The sequence below is a fragment of the Typopeltis vanoorti genome, chromosome 1 (assembly GCF_054136105.1).
Source record: "Typopeltis vanoorti isolate ZY-2024b chromosome 1, IOZ_Tvanoo_1.0, whole genome shotgun sequence".
Taxonomy (NCBI): Eukaryota; Metazoa; Arthropoda; class Arachnida; order Uropygi; family Thelyphonidae; genus Typopeltis; species Typopeltis vanoorti.
Window position 1 is genome coordinate 76,613,129 of NC_143549.1, and position 26,962 is coordinate 76,640,090.

Genomic DNA, 26,962 nt, shown 5'->3' on the forward strand with positions numbered 1-26,962 from the left:
AGTAAAATAGTGATAGATAATAAAAATATTAGAGCAAGTAAATACTTTCAAATACAGTACTTGGGATGTGATTTATCATACGAAGAAGAAGAAAAAGACATAGACACCAAAATATCAAATTTTGTAAAGTAAATGGCATAATAAATAATATATTTAAGCCATCTGTTATCAAAACCAACTCTACTATACGGAAGCGAAACATGGACCATAAAAAGGAAAGATGAAAAACGAATTCAAACAGCAGAAATGAAATTTCTCACAAAAACAGCTGGACATGCCGAGTGGGACCATAGAACAAATGAAGAAAATTTATTTTGACTGATCAAATAAGGACCGCAAACCCGAAAACTTTGGATTATAATCAACATATTTGTACTGGTTTAAGCTTCTCTAGCTCGGTCGGTATCAACGATGCCCTTCGGCTGGAAAGACCTGAATCAAATGCTGTCTATCGTACAAAAAAAAGTAAATAAATAAAATAAAAATAGCATTTTTCTCCTAACATCCACTTTCAAATTTTCAGTTCCAGAAAATATGTGTGACAGCTGTTTGTAATACAGCCATCAGATACAGAAAGCACTGAACTCATGACAAGTGACAACATTCAATTGTATTGGTTGACACAATAACCAATCACAGCTTCTAGGTGCTCAGTGAGTTCAAAATGTGAGCTCACCCAGCCTTGCCTTCTCATCAGTTTAAAAATACTAAAACGATAAGAATTTACCCGCTGTATCCCCTTTGCATCTTTTCAAAGGGCTCAAAGGTATATGCATTTTGAAAGTACACCCAGCCTATTAACGCGAATGTGACGCAATGCTTACGCATCAAAAAGTGCCCTCTTCATGAAGCACTAATGCTTTACTATCCTCGTGAAGAGGACAATGAAGCACTAGTATATTGTGTTCAATTTTAGGAATCGCAATATATATATATATATATGTATGCATCACGACATCAATCTGATCACCAACTGGCTATCTGAAGTCAGTTGGTGATTGTATATGTATATAAACTGAAACATGAACATGTATATAAACTGAAAAAACAAATTTAATGATATTCAAAATCAGCCCAATCCAAATCCTAGGCACTAAATATATCACTATCTGACATCCATCCTCCTATACACAAAGAACTGAAAACCACAACCATCACAGAAGTGAAAAGAACACACTATGTTGAACTACACTTGGACTGATCAAAGTTGGAATCGCCATACAAATTATCTCCACATGAAACTGAGCATAATAGCATGCAAAATATATCGATCCAAAGACATTGCTCAGACACATAAAAATACTAATCTATATGGCATTATGTGAAAATATTTTAAGATATACAATGAAATCATGTGCATTCTGTGCACACTACAAACTTAACAGATTACAATCGTTTCAAAATAAAATGGTAAGTAAAACATATTCTGGGAAGAAAGAAAAGATCTCACACTCATACTTATCACAACGACAGAACACAAAATATTTAGAATAAACCAGTTATTCCATTACCCAATCTTTCTAAAGCACTACTTCAGTCCAACCAACGGAATAACAAGAACGACATATCAGATAACTAGAACACACTCATCCATTTAACCAGATAAGTCGATACCTGGCTCGCCTTGGGTATTAAATCAAAACCACGGCACCACCGCCATCTAATATCTTCCTGAGATAAGCTCAGCATAAGTTTGGAAGAAGATAGCAGAAAAACTACCCAAACAAACAAACAAAAATTCAGCGGCAGAAACAAAAACAATCGTGGGTGTATATACAGGGTGATAAAAATTAAAATATCCCAGTTTAAGGCCTTGTGGAGCCATCCATCACCAAAGTTGCAAAACTTTGCATCAATACATTGTGTAATGCAGAAGCGATATCTGTAAAAAAAAGTAGTTCCAAATTTGGGGAGTGTAAAAATCAAATGCATGGAATTCGCATATCACCCAACTCTGCAAGTGAAGGAGGATTTACAAATATGGACACGCGATTTTTCCTTTCATTCCGGTTGTTAATACCATCCATAGTAATGACACTGACCTTGCTCCAACATACTTTGCTTGTGAAGCTGTACTACCTAAACAATTGCTATGCTGATACTGCACTCCGCCAATTTCCTCGACTGAACGAACGGGAAGAAATGGAACAGTTGAGAGTGAGACCTGGCAGAGGTTGCAAATCAGCCATTTCACAACAAGTGAATAAAGTTGCTACTGCTGTTGCGGAGCAGGCCATGAATGATAGCGTTGGTTCATGCAATGCACGTGATATCAAGAAACATGGATATGCCTTACACAGCGGTCTGGAAAATTCTATGGAAGATTCTGCATTTCTGCCCATTCGAGATAAACCTGACACAGGAGTTTTGCTTGCAAGGCTTTAAAAGTTGACCGACTCCTTGCTTGAGTGGAGTTGGATGCTGCATGACCGTGAATGATTTTGTGGGGGAGATGAGACTCACTTTAATGTGAAGAGAGCTGTGACTACCCACGATTTCCAGGTATGGGCTACAAAAACCCACATGCAATTCCACTATTCCTTTGCATTCCTTCGAAATTACTATTTGATGTGGATTTTCAGCACCAGATGGTAACTAAAAGGACATTCACTAGTCGTCGTATGACCTGCTCAGTTACTTCCAAGAGGTATCACGATATGATAAGAATTTTGTTGTGCCATAACCACAGACCACAGCAGCGTCTGTTGATGGATTCAGTAATTTTCATGCAGGATGGGGCCTTCGGACATTGGTCAATCCGTACAGTATTTCACAGAAACCAGTGTGATCAGCCCTACATTTTCCACTGCATGGCCACCTCATTCACCTGATTTGATTACCTGTGACTTCTGGCTGTGGGGTTTTCTTGGACAGGGTTTATCGGGATCATCCTGATAACTTGTCAGCGCTGAGAGCCAGTGCATGTGCTCAACATCAGTCCCCCACCAGCTGTGTTCTGCTGTGGAACACAATGTGTAAGGATGCAGTTTGTGGCATACTGGGAAGGGCATATATCTATCTATATATGAAAAAAATCCAAAAGTCAAAATCAGCTAACGCCTTTTATTTCGGTATAGGAAATAGGCGAGGCCGTTTTAGCCCTATCTAACTTTTGGACAAGGGCAGTTCAGTACCATCTGAAGCCAATCAGAAATAGCTGGCACAAGACTATCACTAATATCATTTATACATAGCATCCAATGAAGAGAGGCGGCCGAGACGTGCTGCCATCTCGTGATCCCTAATCCTAACGCTATGCTTCTGTCTGAAAAATGGTATCAGTTCTATGATTTTCTTGAGTTTTACGGGACGAAAAACTTTAGTTTTCGGAGAAAAAACTCGCTTGCCTGTGCCAGAGCTCTACTAACTCGGGAAACAGTCGAAAAAAGGCGAATAAAAGTTCCTCTAGTCTTCGACTAGAATTGAACTTACGACAATCTTATACTGTATATACATTTATTTTTCAAAAATAAATGTACTCAGTAATTTGTATACTGAATTTGAGTATAACGTTGGGAGTTAGACCTCGCAGAGGTCGCAAACTAATCAGTTCACAAGTGAATGCAGTTGTTACTACAACTTCATTCATTTGTTGTGAATTGATTTTAATTTATACCATTAAAACATTAATAATGTTTTTAATTCTATAAATGGAAATGTACTATAATAACAAACTACGACATTGAAACCTCCGGACTTTATCTCGCGAAGTCCGTCGTGTCGTCAATAAATTCATTTGCCGACATAACAGCCACACACATATTTTTGTTAACCGATTCTAGTTATTAAGCATTCTCTAAATGAAAAAATGCCCTCACATGCTAACCGCACGCACTTCTTTTCTTCCAGGTTTGATTGCTAATTCTTTCGTATGCTATCATATACTGAAAAATTCATTCTGCATCTGTCAGTTACTAAAGAGATAAAATCTCTTTAGTAACTGACATTTTCTATCATATCTTCTCTTTTTTTGCACCCATCAACCAAAATTTTGTAACACAAAATATTCTATCCTTGTGGGGATTATTCCAAATTCCTACACTATTATTACCATGATCGTCCCCCGCCGAGTCCTCACCACCACTTCCTCAAGAAATTCAAATGTCCAGATTTGTCTAACAGTAAACCAGATGTGGTCCTCTGGGCTACTGTGCCCGCATCGTTATGTTTGTATCAAGACCATTAATATTAGCGAAATAGATATTGAGTTTTAGCAACTTTTCTTTTGTCGTTTTTCTGGACTTTTGGTGTCGTTTTTTATCCTTCTGGTTGGAGTGATATAGATTTTGTGCATACCTGCATTTTCTCCAGACACAAAGCCACAGTGTAAGTGGCAGGTGAATTATTCTCTATCTGATCTGGAAGCTTCCTGATGCTTTACAATCTGATTCAGACCTAGGTATTAGTTAGCGGGCGTGCAGAACTACTTTATTGCTGTGCTAATGAATGCTGAGAAACTGGGGCACTATAGTATTTGACAAAAGACACGTACAAGAAATATGTAGATGAGTAGAAACTAGGAATATGAGGAATCGAAAATATTGAGAAGTACTTATTGAATAGAAACAAATAATTTCTTTGGGGAAAGAAAGCTGGGGAAGCGATTGACTATTTCGGAAAATTGAGTAAAGGTAATGCTTCATACAATAAAGAAGATGACAGCGTAGCTTACGGTGGACGCTTTTAATCTCCCTAAGAACCTCTCTGGTCTCTACAACAGGAATACTCCTGACATCCCAAATCATATCTTTACTAAGAAGTGCCAACTGAGAAGTGCAATGTAGTTTTGCCCCTGATTGAAAGTTTTTTTTTTTTTTTTTTCCTGCATGGAAGATGGTAGGTGATCGATGTTGCGTATGCTTGTGTGTATGCATCGAAACTGAACTAATTTAAGAAAATATGAGATAGTCACAATTGAGGAAAAAAAAACAATCGGAATTGACTACTTTTTAAACATCTATGAAACTGGAGTCATGTTAATGACTCATAAGTTTACATTATCTATTTTACATTATCTAAACTCATAGACATGTATTTTTATTTTTAGATGAAGATGCCCGTGATACTTGGTCTTCTTCAAGGTCAACAGGTAAGAGTGCCTGATTTTCCTTCAATGCATAGAATGTAATGTAGTTCCAGTTCTTTCTTGATTTTCTGCATGCTGAATTTTGAATGTTCAAAATTCCTTCATCGTACACTATTTATTCCCTCCCCCCTCTTTTTTATAGCAAAAAAGAGCCAGTAAAGGTTAAGTATTTGCAACATTTTTTCATATATGGCTATGTTAACTTGTAAAGAAGCACATTAATTTTTATTTTATAGATGAAATTTCAGATACCAGTAGCACATGGTCTTCTTCAAGGTCTACAGGTAAGAGTCTCTGATTTTCCTTCAGTGTATAGAATGAATTGTAGTTGCAATTCTTTTTGATTTCTTGTATGTTGAAATTTTACATGCTCAAAATTTCTTTATCGTAAACTATTTATGCTCGCCTCTCTCTTTTCATAGTAAAAAAAATGGTCACAAAAGTTTAAATATTAGCATCATATTTTCATATATAGCTACATTAACTCGTAAAAACTGGTTGGTAGTACTGAACGAGAGTTTTTTGTTCTCTTAAGGTTTTTTATCTGATCTCTGAAGAGAACCAACCGTTCGAAACAGCTGTCAGGTCAGTGAAACCTTATCCCTTATCAAAATGGACTAATAAAGGGCGAAATATAGACGCTTGGGAGGCGCCTATGTCTTCTTGTAAAGAAGACATAGGCGCCTCCCAAGTCAGCGCTTCCCAAACTGTGGGTCGCGTCCCCCTTGGGGGTCGTAGGTTTTGTTGAGGAGGACCGTGAAAAATCTACTTAGTCTTAAAAGTGAATGTTTTAAGCCTAAGTAGATTTTTTTAATCTTAAAAGAAACGTATTTAATTTTTATTATTTCTTTTTTGTTATTTTTTATATTTTAATGAAAAAAATTACACATTGGTGCGGGTCCACAAATTTTGCATCCTGCCTATTCAGGCGGTTAATGAATATTAGTAAATATCTGCTTATTCATATAAGTTTCATTTCAAAGCAGAAATCTACGAATTGCAGTTTCAAATATTTCACCTGACATTGACTTTTTGTGTAGCAGTATTGAAACACATCCGTCACATTAAATTGTTATTAAACTTCTTTTATGTTTTAATTCTTTCTTTATTACTAATCGTTTTACGTTTCATGTGCTTGTACTGCAAATGTACAATAACAAGATACTATCTATATAAAAATATGAGGTAATGTGCCATGTCAAATGTATATGTAAGATGCTAAAAATGTAATTTGATTTTTGCAATATCGCTGTGTATGTTTTGTATTGAATATAAATACAATACAATAAATATTATAATAATATATGTATATATCAGGATTTATTTTTGAGGAGGGCCGTGAAATATTCAAATTTTTCCAAAGGGGCCCTCACATCCAGAAGTTGGGGAAGCACTGTTCTAAGTTGTCCATACTAAGGCAACTCGTGAATGCCGGGGATGTATTCCCGTAAGGTCTCTGGTCAACTTACCTTACGAAACTTACATAGTTTCTACATTCAGCTTTGAAATAATGCTGTATCTGATATCCGCTTCTTATATAATATTAAAAAAAAAAAAAAAATCAGCTAACGCCTTTTTATTCCCGTATGCGGGGAGTAGGCGAGGCCATTTAGCCCTATCTAACTTTTGGAGACTGAGTGGGCAGTTCAATCTCCACTGGTACCAATCAGAGATAGATGGCCCAAGGCTATCACTAATTAAGCGATACACAGTGAAGAGAGACGGCTCAAATGTGCCGCCATCTCGTGGTCCCTAACCCTAACACAATATATTTAATGTCTGAAATAATGTGGGTTCTACGGTCGATTTTCCTGAGTTTACGGGACGAAAAACCCGAGTTTCCGGGAGGAAAAACCCGCTTGCCCGTGCCAGAGATCGACTAACTCGGGAACCGGTCGAAAAAAGGCTTAGCAAAATTTCCTCTAGTCGCCGACTAGACTCGAAACCAAGTCTTCCTTCGTGCGGCCAAGCGCCGTGGTTGGCAAACGCCACATCCACTGAGCTACACAGGCTCCTTGAGCTACACAGGCTTCTATATATATATATTAATATATTTATTTATTAACCATTCTGAGTGATACTGTCACACAGAAAACGATATTATGAAATAATCCATCGTACATCGAAAATGTATTAATTTTTTTTTATTCGGGTGGAGTTCCACCCATTCCTCGACCTCCTTACCCCCCAGGAACGGTTGAGCCCTCCTAATGAGAGATCAAGTACTATACCCGATGACTGTAGCCTGTTTGTTCACTGGGCCGGTTTGCCTGCTTGCGGGATGAAAAATCCTGCTATCCACGCCCAAGCCCGGCGAACTTGGCTATAGCTGAGAAGGATCCTAAACCCGTCTTGTCGTCGACGGGAATCGAACCTAGGACACTCCTTCCCCAGGCCTATGGTTGCGAAGCGCAAAGCCACTAAACTGTGCAGACAATGTATTAATATTAGATACCAACGGCAAACATTACTATTCTTGAGTATGTGTACACCTGCGATATGGGAAACTCTTCTCGACTTTCTGACATCATAATTTCAAATATACATTTTACGGTTAAATAAATAATTTTTCCATGACTTCTTTTGAAGTAAGGAAATCATGGAAACAACTATAAAAGAGATGCGTGACACTATTCATATTATAAGAGTTAACCTAGAGCCTCTTTAACATATGAACGGTAGCCATTCTGTCAATCCAGAGAAGAATTATTATCATTTCGAATCATTTTGCCAAATAAAATGGCCAAAAAGAATAGCGAAACAAAAAAGAACATTATCATTTCAGATTCTCCCGGAAACTCTGGGAGAAAAAAAATGAAACTCTGTTTTCATTACGCATACAGGCAAATTGGCCATGAGAACACACAATTTAAACACAAAAATACTTTTTTGGTGATGGACGTTAAAGTAGTGTCGTTTTATTATAATTGGAAAAATAAGTAGTAGGAGAGACGGCGAGATGTATGTAGCGGAGCAGAGTGCCCTCTCCACGTAATAATAATCATAATCAGGGCACCAGAAATTCACTCGCCCACTCGCCACAGGCGAGTAAACAAATACACGTGGCGAGTGAATATTTAGCTTCGTTCTAAATGCATATATTATTCGAAATATATTATTTTTTTTGCGCATAATTTACAATTTATTTTTCTTAAAATATCTCATTCACTGTCAAGTTATTTGATAACGGGTTCATTAGGAAGTTTTAATTTCCAGAGAGTTCGAAATAAAACTTCTGGATCTGAAATCCTTAATATGAACACTACAGCGTTCACTTTCAAAGAATCACCAAACCAAATTTAGTTACAGGTTTTCTGTAAAAGTCATAACGTAAGCCGATTATCTTAATTTTCTTCCTTTCTTTTATCTCCTTTAATGTTTAGAACTTCATTTTTCTTTCTATATGAAAAACTGTTTGTTTTTTCGCAGTAATTAAAAAGTCAACTTGCCATAACTTACCCCTCCTCCACACACACACACACACACACAAACAGTTGTTCTGTCGTCATTGTAGTCAAGTAACAGTTGACATTTTATAAACGTTTTTCTATCAACGTGAAAGACTTCATAAATATCCGACTTAGAGTTCCAAAAATATAATTTCTCTAAGCTTAGTTTCACAGCTCACAACTTGAATGAACTTAGTATAATTAAATACGTGACAATTTTACATAATGTTCTTTTCATTCCACGCATGCCTCACTACGCGACACCTTTCGATTTTTGTTGCATGAAGCGGTAAGAATGCTCTGCCATTATGTGTAGTTACGGCGCTTTACTTGAAAACAGTAAATCGCACATTTTATGTGTGCGAGAAAATATGAAAGTTTTCCATATCATATCATATCATATCATATCATATCATATCATATCATATCATATCATATCATATCATATCATATCATATACTGTATATGCATTTAAATTAAATTATAGTTATAATTTCTAATAAATAACAATCACATCAATGCATTTTAGTTCGATACACGCACGACATATGTAATAGATAATCTATTATTATTATTATTATTTTTTAAATTGCACTTTTCTTACAATAAACTTTCATCAACAAAATAAACGATAATTATAAACACAAAAATTAAAATTGGCACAATCTAATTAAATACTGCAGCACATGTATATATATCTTATTCTTCGAACGCCTTTACCCTTAAGTAGATATGCAATTGTAATACAGTATTGTCTTAAGCTTAGTTTCACAGCTCATGACATGAATGAGGTTGGTGTCATTAAATGCGTGAAATTTTACATAAAGCAGGTTCTTTTTAATACTGTTATTATTATTTTTTTTTTTTTTAAATATCCTGCAAATCGGTTAGACTGGATCATGTAACAGTGTATTGTAAAAAGTGAGTCTGGTTCCACATCGAGTGCTTCCTACTTTATTGTTTTCGTGAATTTTATTATTTATTTTCCCTGTCAAATTATTATCGTGGATAATTTATATTAATTCACCCTTTATTATGAACAATCAACGAAAGAAAACACAAACTGAGTTGTGATGAGCTGTGGTGTGGCGTACATTTTAAATCCACCTTAAAAGAAAGCCTATTTCTGTATAATGAGGTATACTGTATAATGAGAATTTAAAGAATGTATTACTTTCTTTTGTCAACATGCCATTTTTAAAATTTTTTTTTAACATCACCTATAACAGTATTTATATAAAATAGACCAATTCCTTAGGTGAGTTAAACTTTTTTTTTGGGGGGGGGGGGATAGCAGATTTAAGTTTTATTTCTGAAGCGCTGATAATAATAATAATTATGATGATGCTCTTGATCCTCTGGTTCAGAAACAAAAAAATACTGCATTACAGTGTGTTCATTTGATCAAATAATCGCTCTAGTCAGCTCTTCTTTGAATTGTTTACACAGTTTCAATTTGAAATTGCTCATCACTTTGTTACCTATTCTTTCTAAACTGCTTTCATAGCTCAGTCAAAGGAACTTTTCGTTTACTCTACTCTTTGATCGGAAAGGCTCCAAAGGATGCTGGAAATTTTGAAGCATTCTTTATCGTAGATAAAGAATGCTTCATCTTACAAGGTATAGCTTTTCCTCCCCACCCCCTCAAAACGTGCAATCGGACCAGAGAACACACGTCGGCCTAATCGACTGGATGGATAGCGTTCCAATTCAGCAACAACAGATCAGGGGTTCGAATCCCACTCTAGGCATGGATACGATGAATGTCCTAGGTGGTAGATGAACTCCATCGCGTGGCGTGACTACCACCTTCTTTACTTAGAGGCTTCAACTTTTTTTTTTTTTTTTAAAGTTCTATGTATGATCTCTAGAGCAGGATTTACTGCTTATCGAATCCTCAGCAATGGTACTAATGTATGCCTCTTCCATAGTTACGACCAATAAGTTTATCGCTTAAAATATTATAAGAAAGTGCGTGTCATCCGACATCTGTTCATTGTCTTTTTGTTTATATTGGATGTTTGCAGAACCTTCTCGTATGATTATGATGATAATAATCTTTTAATTCCGCAGGTCTTCGTTTACTTTAGCAGCAACAATCTTATTAGGTGCATTACAATTTTCGTTCCGCCTGATTTACACAATTCGAGCGCATTTAATGTTTGATAAATGTGAAACACGTAAGCAAGTTTTAAGTAATTAACAATTTGGAAATGAAAATCCATTATAAATCTTATTTGTACCAGCACAAAGCTGTACAAAAGTCTATAAATTTTTTTTGAATAAAATATGTGCCCTTCTTAGAGATAAAACGCACACTATATTCTCTTTGCCAATAAATGTTACAAACCTCAAGTGGTTTGAAAGACAAGCCTATAGATTAAAACTCAGATTAAACAGAATAAACCGGAAATATGATTTTTAATTCTATAGCCTTGTCTTTCAAACCACTTGCGGTTTGTAACAGTGTGAAAAAAATTAAGAAGAAAAAAAAGTTAAGCCAGAATCACGTCTTCTTTCCCCCCCCCCCCAAAAAAAAAGAAATTATTAAGCAGATAGCTTTAAATTATATTTAAAGATTTAAATTAAAATTATACCGAACTCTTGATAAGCAGATTGCTATTTTTTGGTTCTTTCTCAGTCAATAATTAGCAACTTAGGAGAGAGAGAGAGGGAGAGAAACAATTGTTAGTAATTTAAGTTATATTCTCATAATTGTTGCATAGCAACAATCCCTTGCATGTTGTATATCAAATATGTATTTTTGCCATTCACACGAAGTTTTCTTTCTTGTTCAAAATGCTAGCAACTTCGAGCTCTACTTCATCTCTACAGCCTCTAAAGAGTATTATCGAAAGGATAGACGCAAGGGAAGAATTAAGTGAAACAGAGAAAGAAAGTAATGAAGTTATATAACCAATATAACAATTTTCAAATATAGACCTCATTTAGTAATTTATTGAAATTATATTATTAACATTTCAAATGATAATCCTTGTGCTAAGAGGACCTTTTCAGTGCATGTAATAATAAAATTCTTTTTTTAAAATGTACATACACTGCTTGGAAAGAAGTCAACGAACACCGTAGTATGATGAACAAACTGCCATGTAGCCCACCTTAATAAGATTTAGCACCTTCTTTCGCTGCGATGACTGTAGCATTCCTATTCGGCATACTTTTCACAAGCGCATGATAGCGAATCAGTGGGAATTTTCGACCATTCTTTCTGTAGGCATGTAATGAGGTCCTGGACTGTTGTGGGGGCAGACGTACCTTGACCTCACGACGCTCGAGTTCATCCGACATATGTTCAATAGGATTGGGATCGGAGTCTCTGAAGGCCTATCAAGTGTAGTGATGTTCATGTCCACAAACCACGCATTTACAACAGCAGCCTTATGACATGGTGCATTGTCTTCCTGAAAGAGACAATGGTCAGCTCAATAAAAACACCACAAAGTAGGAAGCATTTCATTGTCCAGAATGTTCACATATCTCTGGGAATTTAATGTTCGTGGCACCGGAAACAGAGGTCCGAGGCCAAACCAGGAAAAACAGCACCATACCATCACACTGCCACCTCCGAATTTCATAGTTGGGGTTACGAACTCTGCTAAGAGATGCTCACCGGGCATTCGCCACACCCACACCTGTCTATCAGATCGGTAGAGGGTTTAGCGTGATTCCTCGTTCCTTAATACAGCTTTCCAAGTTTTTACGTCTCACTGTATACATTCTTTGCATTACTGAAGACGACGCATGTTAGTTCGGGTAATGTGGGGCTTGCATATTGTGTTGTTGAGCCTCGGTTCTGTATGTTTTGTGCAGATTCGCATTCCAGTCGATGCTCGGAATTCCATATTCAACGTGTCAGCCGACGAATGGCGGTTTTTGCATATTATCCTTTTACCCCCCCCCCCCCACGACCACTGCGTGTAGCATTTGCAGTTGATTCCCTGCGTTTCCATCTCAGTGACTGGGATGGGATGGCCCAACTTGTCAGTTTGGCAAACAGATAGGCCTGCGACATGGCATCCCATCACAACGCCTGTTTGAAATTCCGTCAGTTTCCTTCTCGCAGCCGTTTCACCCTGACGAATTTGCATTGACTTGTGGGCATCATATTTCTCCAATTTATACCAGCTACAGACACGTGACTCGTTACATGGCACGATGGTATCCTTTGACTTCTTTCCAACCAGTGTATATTACATTGGATATTTGGATATAACATTTCCGCTTTGCAATTTATACGCCGGGAAAGTGAAACATCCACTGTGTCGTGGTTGTTTTTGCCAGTCTTTAGGTTGTAGATGATTTTTTTTTTTTCATTAAATAAAAGACCACCGCCTTGCTTATTACCTTGATGGGCCTTTTGTTTCATTCTGGGTGTCTCCACGAATTCAGGTTGCAAAGTTTCCAGCGATGGTGATCTTGGCCATTTGTTTCCTATCACTCTGGTTAGTTGGAGGTCTAGTTGGTTGATCTTGGATACCAGTGTGTGTGTGACACGGTAGGTCCACCTGTTGTCGTTGAGTTTTTTAATATGACCTGTCCACTGTGCCTTGTTGTCATATATGGTTTTCGCTACTTCTTTTACTCCGATTAATTTTCTGATAGTTGTATTTGTGTTGCAGTTGATTCCCCGCGTTTCCATCTCAGTATGGTTCTTCATTCCATGGGTAGTTTGGTGGATTCCATCCTTAAGATTCTTCATTCCATGGGTGGTTTGTAGACTAAGTTCTTCTTTTTGTGTGGTGCTCCAAGTATCAGAGGCGTAGTTTAGAGATGGGAGGACACAGCTGTTGAACATGCTAGCTCTTATTTTGATATCTAGCTTAGGATCTGTGATTATTGATTTGATACGGTTAAAGGAGGTCCATGTAGCGTTTTCTTTTTGATATTTCTTCAGAAATATCGTTGTCCATGTTTATTGTTTGACCGTAGGTTCCTATAGGATTCTACACTTTTTCCGATAAAATTATTTAGTTGGATGGTGTGGGTTTGGCAGTATTTGTTCCTCAAACATTTGGAATTGTCATGGTGAATTTTTAGTCCTATTTTATTACAGGCATTATGCACCTGATGAAGCATTGTTTCAAGTTGCGGAGGCTATGAGTATTATATCGTCTGCAAACATTAATATTTGAGGCAGCTCTCCATTGATGTTTATGCCACCTTTAAGTCGTTTTTCTCAAAACGCTTTCCAGAGCATACGTAAAAAGGTTTGGTGATATAACATCTTGTTGCACACCTCCATTTACGGTGATAGTTATAAGATCGTCGAATAAAGTTATTTGTGTAGAGCTATTAGTGTTAATTTCTTTAATTAGATTGACATGGATCGATGCCTTATTCTAGTAGTGCCGCTAAAACTGCATTATGTTCTATGCTGTTGAAGACAATTTTTTAAAGTCGATAAATAGAAATCAAAGAGGGAAATCTGGTTTTCCTTGCATCGTTCTGTAAGTTGAGTGACTACTTGTATGTGATCTATTGTAGAATATCCTTTTTTTATTTTATTATTTTTTTAAAAAATTCTCCTTGTTGTTTATCATCATTTTCTTGAAGGGCGGTTTTGATTCTATTTGATATAATTTTTGTCATCAGCTCATATATATGTGTGCATAAGTCTTTCATTTTGATGGTATTTTTCCTTCTTTTATGTACCAAATAAATATTTCGGCCAGAGCTTTATAAAATTGTGGTCCTCCTTGGTGAAAATCCTCGATTTTCATCTGATCGATGCCGGAAGTTGTATTTGGTTTCATATTTTTGAGTGCATATTCTATTTCACCTGGGAGCACTTCTGCTACATCGTATATATTATCAAGTTTTGGTTCGGGTAAAGGATATTTTGATGCAAAAAGGTCGTTGTAGAAGACCTGTACTATCTTTTTCATTTTTGTCCCGTTTGTGTGTCTTCTTCCGTTTTGATCTAGTAGTATTGTTGAGATTGGCCTTTTGATAGTTAATTCTCTTTCAACTATTTTTATACTCTTTTTTAGATTCAGCGGCGTTTCTCAGTCTTTTTTTTCCCCTTTAGGTAGTCCTCTGGGATCTTCTTTCTTAGTGTCATGTCATATCCCCATGTGCTTTCGAGGGTACAGAGGTCTAACATACTGTACATCAGTTTGCAGGCCGAAGTTAATCCTGTGAGTATAGTCAGTCCTCAGAAGAGTGCCAACAACATCGAACGATTGTTTTTTTTATATTTATTAATATAAAAATGTACATATATTATATTGGATATAACGAGCAGAGCAAATCTCCACTGTGTCGTGGTCGTTTGTCAAAGTTATTAGGTTGTAGATGATTTTTGTCGCTGAGCGAGAGACCACCACCACCACCACCACCTCGCTATTAGAGGTCTGAAATGACCTGAAGTATCATATTTGGTCACTATGGTAGAGGAATCGGATTATCTAACCTTAGCTCATCCATGCAACTAACTGTATGACCGCCTTGGAACTAAGTTTTTTTTTTTTTTTTCACTTATTTTGGAAGGGGAAATTGATCGCATTTTTTCATTAACACTTCTTTCATCACCAAAAGGGAGTCAGCGATACTTCTAGTCCTAATTCCCCATTGCTGAGTGGGAAGCAAAGAGTTGCTGATCTTCGTTATTAGAAATTCGAATGATGACAGAGAACAAAAATCGTATCTGCCTGCGCCAAAATCGAGTATCTTCAGATCACAAGCAGCACATGTCACATAACACAACGCACCTAGCAATTATATAACTGTGTAAAGAATTCGAAATTGTAACGTAAAAAATAACTCATGTTAATTGGCGCTATCTAGGGCTAGATTTAAAGTGGTCTACAATCTTTGGATTGAAAGTGGTTTGTTAAGACATGCTTTATTGCTTATGTTAACTCCAAAACAGTCGTTCAGCTGTGTAACAAATTGTATGTAGTACCGTAGTTTTTTAATTTGTGTGAAGGATATTAATAATTTGAACTGGCATTTTCAATCTTCTTCTTCCTTTATGTATTAGGCCTAGTGGCCTGTTACAGTTATTACGTATTAGGCTTCGTGGCCTATTACAATTCGAAACCGGAGATCCCACTGAATAGGTCGGTCAGTCCTATTCCAGGAGTGTCTTATGTCTGTAGATGCGTGTGTTCACGGGGCTAGTTTGCCTGTTCTGGGGCAGGAAAACCCCTACCTCCGTATGAGACCGGCTAACTCACTTTTTTGTCGAAAGAGACCAGATAAAGGTTCCTCACGTTACTGACGGGAATCGAACCTAGGTCTTTCCGACCAATGGGCTTCATCTATACCGACTGAGCTACAGAGGCTCTTAATTTCCAATAGTAATTGTAAAAATGAAGCCTCCGTAACTCTGTCGGTATAGATGAAGCCCATTGGTCGGAAAGACCTAGGTTCGATTCCCGTCAATGACATGAAGAACCTTTATCTGGTCTCTTTCGACGAAAGGTGAGTTAGTCAGTCTCATACGAGGGGTTTTTCATTCGGAAACTCCGGTTTTGCGTTCCCCAGAACAGGCAAACCGGCCCCGTGAACACACGCATCTACAGACATTGGACACACCAGGAGGTATAGGCCTAACCACCTTATCCTCCAGTTACCGTTGCGGTTTGCAAAGTCCAGGAATAGTTGGAAAGTCGTAGGCGCTTAAAGTGCCTGTCAGGACCACTGATGATGATGATGATAATTATAAATATAATACGTTTTTCTTCTGTTTTTCAAGGCAGAGGTTAACAGTTCCTCCTCTCTGTCCATAATAGGTAGGTTGCATGTACAAGGCATTTTATATGCTTCTGGATGTGTTCGCGACATTTGTTCTTTGGTTGGAAGGACCTGATTCAGATCTTTCTAGGACGCGAGGAACCTTTATAAGCATTTTTCGACTGAAGGTGATTCCACAGAACAAACTTACCTGCCAGAGAACATATTTAATAAAAAGACATAATACACCGACTTCAGTTGCTTCAGCCGTCATTCTGAATGACCCGATCTAACCCAGTTCTAGCTATACCAAAGGATAGAGTTCGTTCCTAGGACAACAGATAAGTTGCTAATTTGACGTGTGGTTTAAATAGGTTTAAAGATTATATTTATTTTAGTGCTTTGACTATTTAAAAAATATATAAAAAAATGCATACTCAGAAATGTAGACATCATAATCAGCTAACACATTTCACCTCTATTTACTCATTTCTAATTCTATCGTTATCTATTTTAGAATTATTCAAATTCATGCTGGTTATTTTGTATACAGAGAAAAGATGCACAAAGAACTAGATAACATTGCAGTGTCTTCTCTTTTTCTGTCTCTCCGCATTCTATTAACCCAGTTACATAGTTCGACTAAAGTCAGACTAAAGGGTGAAATCTGACTCATCAGTCACATTTCACCCTTTAGTCTGACTATGCTATGTATATGCTTACAATTTGACCCTATGGCTCAGATAAATTAGATACAGTTTTAATATTAGACAGCCTGCAGTCTAAAATACGCTTCACTATCGAAAATTAACCAAATAACTATCTGTCTTTCCTAGACACATTCATCAGCTTCTTTCAAATAGAGTATTATATTTTTCTCTTTATAAAAATATAATGCATATTGAAAGATACTTTTATAAACAATCGCAAGAAGGCGAGGTCATTTAGCTCTGACTTTTTTTAAAATGGGGAAGGACACTCTTCACACTTACTCATCACTATAGCTAGCTCAAGGCTGTCAGTGATTTCATCAGGCATACTGGGAGGAGAGTGTGGCAAACATCTTACGTCATCGCGCGATGCCTAACCTCATTTTCGCGATTAGCATGGCGAAGTTTCAAGGAGGAAAATCATACTTTCCTGTGCCAAAGATCGACTAATTGGAAAACAGCCCAGAAAAAAATTCCTTCAGTGGGCGTTTCTTTTGTTGGTTTAACACTATGGAAACGAACCATTTCCACAGAGCTACTATGCAAGCTCTGTGTATTTATCCTTTAAATACTACACATAAAGGCACAGATATTTGACTTAGTAGCACAACTTTTCCCATTCACTTCTTATCATACTTATCTATGATACACTTCTTCTTTTTTCTTTTTCTTTCTATCTATGTATCTTTTTTCTTCTTCTTTTTTTTAACCAATGGTTTTAACTAGCAATACAAGATAAGATATACGTTTATCTACATTGTTAGTAAGACAGATGAAATACTGCATACTTCCATCCCGCCCTTGAGATATATGAACACAGCATAACTATTGCTATTTCCTATAGCTAGGGTACACCTGAAAAGGTAGTTAAAACGCTAAATAATAATAATAAAAATCAGCTAACGCCTTTTTATTCCCGTATATAGGGAGTAGGCGAGGCCGTTTAACCCTATCTAACTTTTGGAGACTGAGTGGGCAGTTCAATCTCCACTGGTACCCCATCAGAGATAGCTGGCCCAAGGCTATCACTAATTACGCGGCACGCAGTGAAAAGAGGCGGCTCAATAGTGTCGCCATCTCGTGGTCCCTAACCCTAACACTCATATTTTAATATCTGAACTAGTGTGGGTTCTACGGTCGACTTTCTTGAGTTTACGGGACGAAAAACCCGAGTTTCCGGGAGAAAAAACCCGCTTGCCTGTGCCAGAGATCGACTAACACGGTAACCAGTCGAAAAAAGGTTTAGAAAAATTTCATCGAAACTAAGAGGTCTTCTTTCGTGCGGTCAAGCGCCATGGTATGAATAAATATGTAATTTTATATATTAAACGAGGAAAAATTAATGACGCTAGTAATTTTAATTTTGATGAGGAGAAATATATAAAAGCAATTTCAGCTAACGAACACTATAATTACCTACGATTATTGCTTTCATATATTTCTCCTGATCAAAATTAAAATTGTTAGCGTCATTTAGCGTCGAAAGTTAAACAACAAGCAGCAGCAGAATACACTAAAAGAGCCAGAATTATTCTGAAAACAAAACTTGATGGATTAAACACAATTAGAGCAATGAACTCTTCTGCTATACACAGCTGGTATAATAGATTTGGCAAAAGAAGACCTGGACAAATTGGACCACCAAACTAGAAAATTAATGATTATGATCATGCAATTATATCCACGAAGTGATGTTCTTCGGCTGTATCTTCTAAGAAAAATAGGTAGATGGGGACGAAGTGAGACATACTTGAAAGAAGAAGAAATTAGTTTAAAAAATTACATCGACAATAGTCCCGAACAAATGCTGCAAGCACTTCAGAAGAAGGCCTTCTAAAAGCAAGAGGAAACAAATCTGATTACAAAAAAAGGAACAGCAAAATAACCGATATGTGCGCTGGGAAAATAAACTTTTGCATGGCCAATTTCTTTGAGATACTTAATCAAAAAATGTCCGTGACCAAGACGTGGCAATTGCTACAGTACGGATATATTAAAAAAGAAACAAAAGGATTTATTCTAGCAGCCCAAGAACATGCAAACTAATACAATCAAAGCAAAAATTTTGAATGTCAATAATAATAGCAAATGCAGATAATGAAAGATAAGAGTGTACAATACAACATCTAATCAGTGCCTGCAGCATGATAGATCAAACTGATTATAAATACTGCCATGATCAAGTGGCCAAAATAATTCATTGGCATGTATACAAAAAGTACTCGATTTATTTGTTCAAAGTGTGTTAAAAGGTCTGTGAGTCTTATTTTGTCTATTCTTGGAGTGATCTTTGGTTTTAGCTGTAAGAGTGCTTCTTTCAGTTTCTCTTTTGCTACAGGGGGAAAATACATAGTTTGTTGTTGACTTTGTGTCGGTAGTTTTTGTTGATCGTTGGTAGATTGTCTTTTTGAGTTGTGTGATATATTGTTTGTGAAGGCATGGTTGAATGAGTCTGTAGTTCTGTAGTTCCTCTTGGTTTGTATCCTGACCGAAACTTTTTGCAATAAAATCTTGTGCTGAAGTTTTCTTTTTTCGAGTTACTAATTCGTTGAGTGTTGCCCATGTTTATTTCATGTTGTCGTTATATTCCATGAATTTTTGGAAGTAGTGGTGTCTTTTTTCCCTACATTTGCTGTTAGTTGATTTTTTGTGTTTTTGTGTAAGGTTTGTAAATGTGTGTATTACTGGGTGACTTTTTTCCATAGATTTTCTTTTACAGTAATACTATTTAGTATGTAGTCATTTATCCATGGATTGTTGTCTGTTTGTCGCCTCGTTTGTGTAGGCTTTGTTGCTTTTTTTGTATATTTCTGTGAACTTTAGTTGGAAATTCTCATATAATGTTACAGGATCATTTATTTAAAGTAGGTAATTCCAGTTTGTATTTTTTACAAGGTTGTCGACAGTGCTATTTAATATGATCGAGTTTTGTTGACCCGTTTATTTGTTTATCCCGTCCCTGTAGTGGTTCTCAGATCTGCAAAATACCCCTCTACAGCTGCAATCATCTCTTGATGCAAAGAAAAATGCTGACCAGCGAGGAAGAGTTTTAGCTTTGGGAAGAAATAGAAGTCATAGGGAGCCAAATCTGGGAATAGAGTGGATGTTCCAACAATTCATAGTGCAGATCCTTAGTTTTCCCATTGCCAAAACACTTTTCTGGGAAGGTGCATTGTCCTGATGAAAGATGATTTTTTTTCTTCTGCAAACTGGGCCTTTTCTCACGAATTTTTTCGTCTAGTCTGGTTAAAGATCGGAATAATATTCCCCGGTTATTGTTTTACCCTTTCAAGATAATTAATAAACAAAATGCCTTTGCTGATGGAACTGACTTTGTCTTCTTGGTGTTGAACAACCGGCTTATGTCCACTGTTTTGACTGTTGTTCGGATTCTGGTGTGTAATGGTGAATCCAAGTCTCATCCATAGTAATAAATTGATGCACAAAATCAGTTTTACTTTTGTTAAAATGCTCCAAGCACTGTTCAGAGATTTTCATGTGAGTGCGTTTTTGATCTGCTGTGAGCAAGCGTGGCACCCATCTTGCTCAAAGCATTTTCATTTGAAATTTTTCATGCAAAATATATCCTACATGTTCTTTAGAAATGCCTATAGTCTTACAATTTCAAGCACTTTTACTCGCCGGTCATCCAATACCATCTTGTGCATTTGATAAATGATTTCTGTTACATTTTTTGTTGTTACTTTTTGGACGTCCATCACATGAATCACCTTCAAGGCTGGTATGGCCACGTTTAAACTGGGTAGCCCATTTCTTAATTATCGAAAATGAAGGAGAAGAGTTAACGAAAGAGAAGATTTTTTTTTGGAAAAAAAAAATTAAAAAGTTTTGCATATACCTCGCACATGAAAATAAGCTTACACACGTTCACTTCAGGGCGATAGTAAATGCTCCCGCACCCTCCCCAATAGCCACTATACTGCAGTAGCATAATAAAAGTCAGTGAATAAGATATGAGCAGTCTGTGCAATATATTTCTCAACAAATTGGGCAACTAGAGACAACTGGGATAAAAACGACACTAATTAACGAATCACATGTCCCTTCATACAGAAACTATGTTGTATTGACTCAAGCAAAACCATATGTTGCACCAGCAAACACAGTATCTAACTAAAAACTTTTGTTATTAATTAGATATGTGTGAGTTCGCAAAGCAGTAATAAAATTTGTAAATGTGTTAAAACTAAGAAATATATATATATATATATATAAAACAGAAAAATGTTCCAGGTTTGGGCCTAATGCATAAAAAAAGTTTCGGGGCCTATCCCCAGAGAGCCCTGGCTGAATGTAACCACTGATATATACATACTGTGCGACCACAGATGCGAGACCCCTCGACACTTCTGCACATGGCAGAAGAAGGCGAATCCATTCTGATAGTAGAATAATCAATGTTTCATGGGATGAGTGTTTATTATAATATGTCAGAAAATTAGCTTTTCTTTTATGAAAAGTCTACTTTTTAAAGTGGCAACTATTTTGCTTGTACAACAGTTATAAAATTTTACATATAAAGCACACGATTTTATGGGCCGGTAACGAATTCGTATATCGCTTTATTCTTTTTTCCCTTCAACATGAATTGACTCTTCTTGGCACATTGCTAGTTGAGGATCTTATATCTGTGGTTGGACATTATATACCATATCTCAATCCTACATTAAAGATACAACAGAGAAACTGAGCTTTCTACTAAAACAACGCAAAATTAGAACAGTCTACAAACCTCTGGACAAAATCTTCACATTCCTCAGGCAAATCGATTTTCGTCATATCCTCTCCCTTTTCTCTAGTGTCTACAGCAGGGGGTTTCCAACCTTTTTGTTTTCTAGAGCACATTCTAAAATACCGATAGGGCGACTGGTGGGCACCATCTATTTTTTCAAGCAAATTTTTTGAAGTCTTTTGCTAAATGAATACATACAAAAAGTTTACATTATAATCAAATGTTTTATTACTTAAAAGTTTACATTATATAAAAATTTAAATATATATGTAAGTTAGTGTGATTTTTGGCATTGCATCTCATTGGCCAGTGCTCCATAATTAGGAGAATATGATGATATTCCAGTTCTTAAAATCATCAAGATGCTCATCAGTGAGTCGTGAGCATGTGAGAAATTTTTAAAGAAGCAATGGTGGCATTTTTAGATGTTACCACATGTCTAGTGAAAACCGATTGATGGGCAGACAGGATCGATTTTAGTTGATTTATTTTTTTCGTTCTTATTTCAGATTTAAGTGGATAATTCATATTAAAAGTGGCATGCATTGTCTGGAAGTGACGTCCAACATTATGTTTTTTCAGAATTGCAATGCTACTGTTGCACAACAAACAAACACAATTATCTTTAAAATTAATGAAACAATTTGTTTTCTCCCAGTCAGTGTTAAAATTATAGGTTCGTTGTCTTTTACTTGATTCACTCATTTTAGGATTAAAAATCAAAATATTTCAAAAATTTAAGTACAAGACACCGTTAAAATTATGCTCATATAACTAGCAATAGATAATGAACAACTTCGAATGCACATCTACTTTACATTGTCTGCATTTAATACTCATCATGTGTCATTAACGCATGCATCATATAGCATGCCACGAATTGTTGCGTGATGTGCACGTGATTATTTCAAACTATACGGCACACGGTTGAACAGCGGCAGGCACACACAAATTGGTCGATGGGCGCCATGGTGCCCACGGGCATAGGGTTGGGAATGCCTGATCTACAGCGTACCCTGTCAATATAGGATTCAATACTTTGGATAGACAGGATGGACTACCATTGTAAGAGGAAAAAAAAAAAAAAGAGAACATAAAAAGTATATTCAGTATGGACAACCAAAAAGTGAACCAGCATAAATGTCTTGAATGAAGACATTTCACAAAGTAGAAGAAAGTAATCTACTACACAGATGCCGGTTTATCGCAGAAACAGTTTGTTTCTGGAAGTGACTCATGTGCTACAGAATCCAGTGAACTGCAACAGAACTAATAGTGTAGTTCTACACAAATTTTGATGCACTGCCCTATCTATATATCAATAGTAATCATAGAACAGTACCATAGAGAGAGAGCTACTGTCACCTTCTATACATATGACTGTCCTTGTTCTGGAGGTCATTTTATTTACAGTGTTTACTAAGTATGTGATCAAGGTGCCTTTGATGATAGCTTGAGAGCTGGAAAAATATCAGGTTGTAAAAATTATTTAAATTAAGGGGATATTGAATCCCACATTGTTTTAAAACCGAATAAGAAACTCAAAGATTGAAATCAGAGAGTTTCATGCCGAATATAGTAAACTATAAAGTATCGGTGAACACTAGCGAGAGCTAATGCAAGTGACCCTAGTACGTAGTACAATACCGGACAACTCGCAGCAAAGGCAGTAAAGTTCTGCTCGCTATTCTTAGGTATTTTCCATAATGTAAAACCCATTTCCTAGGAAATGTATGCTGTTATTACATTATGGTGGGAGGTCACTACCCAGACCGGTTTCAGCCTTTTTTGAGGCTTCATCAGTGAGTAGCTAGACCAAATTAATACCAAAGTGTATAGCGAAAAGAACTTATATACTCTGCTATACGAGTTTCCAAATAGGTGCAACCTTTATAGTTTACTATATTCGGCATGAAACTCTCTGATTTCAATCTTTGAGTTTCTTATTCGGTTTTAAAACAATGTGGGATTCAATATTCCCTTAATTTAAATAATGTTTATATCGCCGAAATGAAGCTTATTAGCTCTTTATATTTAAGTAACTTAACAGTTGCACCTATTTGGAAACTTGTATAGCAGAGTATATAAGTTCTTTTCGCTATACACTTTGCTATTAATTTGGGACATAGAGAACTTTTCGAGAAGCTACCCGGTCACTAGCTACTGGTGTTTCGGGGAGGCTCACTAGCGAGGGGTGGGGATACTAATTCGCCCCCCAATCGCGGGGGGGTTCTTCAATGTCCAGAAAGACGCTACGGGACGTCTATTGTCGGTGGACTGGAAGTACGGTGGCCGTAACACCCGGTTTGTGGCTGTCTACGCTCCGAATAGGCCCCACCAACGAAACGGTTTCTTTGCCACACTGGAAATCTATTTTCTAGGTGCGCAACACCTAATCGTGGCGAGCGACTGGAACTGTATAGAAGATGCACGATATGACAAAATAGGCGGAAACGGTAATAACGGAACTGGCGGGTTTGCAACACTCAAACATTGCTGCGCAAACTTCGACCTTGCTGATGTCTGGTGACGGAAGAATCCACTAAAAGTCGGAACAACGTAGTGCCGTGGTCAGATATCAACAAGGCTCGACAGGTTCTATGTATCCCAGTTTTTAGAATCACATGTTCTTGGGGTACGTCATATCGCTGTGAGAGGTCTGCTAACAGACCACAAAATGGTCCTATTAAAAATAAGGATACCAGAAATGATAGAAACAGCCAGAGGTCCTTGGAGTCTCCCTTCCAATTTCCCTAGTCTTTTCAGCGATAAGCTACAGCACCTCTGTAACGAATGGAGAGACACCAACTGGGACTGGGAAATCTGTCTACAGTTCAAGTCGCAGGCAAGGGAATTCTTTCAGCGGTGTGGGCGTGAAAGGGCACACCAACAGAGACAACGTCTGAGGGATCTCTATAGGGAGCTCGGCTGGTACCGCACCAGCGAGCGGAGAGGAATTCCCTGTAGCGATGTTATCAGACAGGTAGAAATCGAGCTACAGCAAGAGCGGCAGAGTAGAGTCGAGGACCTCGATTTTCGAGCGAGACTCTATCTTAGATATTTGGAAACATCTTCCGCCGCTTTCTACAATCAACAACGGGTGGCGGCAAATGACGAGCGAACGGTTTTCCAGACCCAAGAGAATGGCAAACTGATAAAATCAACCCCTGAAATACTTCGCATTTTCCATCAGCTGTACCTCGGCGCTTTTTCTGATCAGCAGAGCGCAGATGTTTTCAATGAATGGGACATCACACGTCTTCCCGAGCATCTTAGCGCTCTGCATGACAGGCCGATAGCTGCTGAGGAAATAAAAAAAGCTTGCAAAACAATGAAGGCAAGAAAATCCCCCGGGTTAGATGGGTTAGGGATAGAATTCTACTGATCTATCTGGGATTACGCACTACCAGTTTTAGTAAAAATATTTAACGAATTCCTCACTTCGGGAAATATCCCCGAGGAATTCGTTAAAAGCTACACAATTTTTATCCCAAAGAAAGATCGAGATCGCACCTTGGTAGATAGCTGGCGACCGATCTCCCTAACTAATTCGGATTACAAAATATTTGCAAAAATTATCTGCAGCCGCATCAAATGCAGTATAGAAAAAATCATAGCAAGCACCCAGGTTTACGGAATACCGGGTAGATCGATGGAATTAAATCTCTTTTTCTTAAGAGATCTAATCCGTCTGGCCAAAAATAAAAATTACCCTTTGGCACTTCTCTCTACGGATCTGGAAAAGGCGTTCGACAGCGTCAGACACACGTACTTGCAGGACATCCTTCAGAAAATAGGTGTGGGCTGGAGGCTTAGGCAAACAATCAAAAACATCTATGCAAAGGCCTCTACCCAAATTGCTATCAACGGGTCCTCTCGGAACCAGTTCCTATTAAAAAGGGGGTAAGACAAGGCTGCCCACTAAGCCCTCTCCTCTTCTCACTCGCGTTAGAACCCCTCATAAGAAGAATAGATAACTCCCCTGCAGTTAGAGGAATACTGTTACCCCTAGTCTCCAGACAGAGCAAAATTGTAGCATATGCTGATGATGTAGTGGCGACGCTCAGAGATTCTGAGTCCATCTACATTTATTTCAGCATTTTGCAAAAATTCAGCATGGCCAGTGGTCTTCACGTTAATACTTCAAAGACCAAAATTAAAATTTTTGGAAATTTCCATAGAAATAACCTTCCTTGTGGTTTAGTCCCGCAAACTCAGCCTCTAACAGTACTAGGCGTCCCATTCACGGTGAGCCCGGTACTGCCTGTTAAGAAATTGTGGGAAGAGTGCGAAAAGAAAATAAAACCTTTTAAACCCAATTATTTCTCCTTCTATGGAAGAACAGTAATAATAAAAACAGTAATAATCCCCATGCTAATGCATACACTAAATATAACTATTTTAAAAAAAACCCAAGAAGATCAACTTTACAAAATACTAATAGATTTTTTTTGTAACGGAAGAAAGCATGAGGTTAAAAAAGAATATCTAAAACTCAAAACCAATCAAGGGGGTTTCTCACTTTCGAAATTAAATTGCCTATTCTATGCAAACAGTCTCAAAACCATAGGGAAGGCCTTAAAATCTAACCATATTTCAGGATCCCTAATTAAATACTTTCTAGGACATTTTCTCCCCTACTTTGGGACCACGGGACATGCTGATCCCAGCACAAAGGTTGTGCCAGAATGGTATTATCCATCATGCCAACAGCTTAAAAAATTTAAAACCGAAGGGATGGAAATCCTAAAATTAAAGCCACAAGCAAGATATTGGGAGTTCTTTCAACTTTCCAGATGTGATATGCCAAATATAGAAACAAACATGGAAACGCTATTTCAAAATATCAGAAATAGCTGGGGACAGCCTTTTCACCTGGATCTGGCATGGTGAATAGCCTATGGTCAGCTACCGGTGAAACTGGTTATGTCCCGATACAATTCAAGACCGTGCGACCCCTTCTGCGACGTCTGCCAGAGCATTGAAACGGTGGGACATTTCTTTTACTTGTGCCCCCCCCCCCCCTGACATGTATGGCAGAGATTAAATGCAGTACTGGGAATCCAGCCTTACACTAGAGGAGGTCTTGTACCTGCAATTTCCCCCACCAGTCAAAAAAATTCAGAAATTTACAATGTTTCTCATCAATGTGATCAAGTTTCACATCTGGAAAGTGCGGAAAAAGTCCCAAATCAGCGATGAAAACATTATACAAGCCAGAATACTCAGTGGGATCTATTTCTACCTACCTAGGTTTTTCGCACAA

General features: G+C 37.4%; 1 protein-coding gene across 1 annotated transcript in view; it reads left to right on the forward strand.

The window, feature by feature from the left end:
• Positions 1-2,733: 2,733 nt before the first annotated feature.
• LOC150110107 (putative carbonic anhydrase 3) overlaps positions 2,734-26,962 on the forward strand; it is a 132,738-nt gene continuing 108,509 nt past the window's right edge. The window contains exons 1-3 of the mRNA XM_090414356.1: positions 2,734-2,875; positions 5,048-5,089; positions 5,323-5,370. Coding sequence (XP_090270482.1) covers positions 2,734-2,875; positions 5,048-5,089; positions 5,323-5,370 — 232 coding nt within the window. The remainder of the gene's footprint in view (positions 2,876-5,047; positions 5,090-5,322; positions 5,371-26,962) is intronic.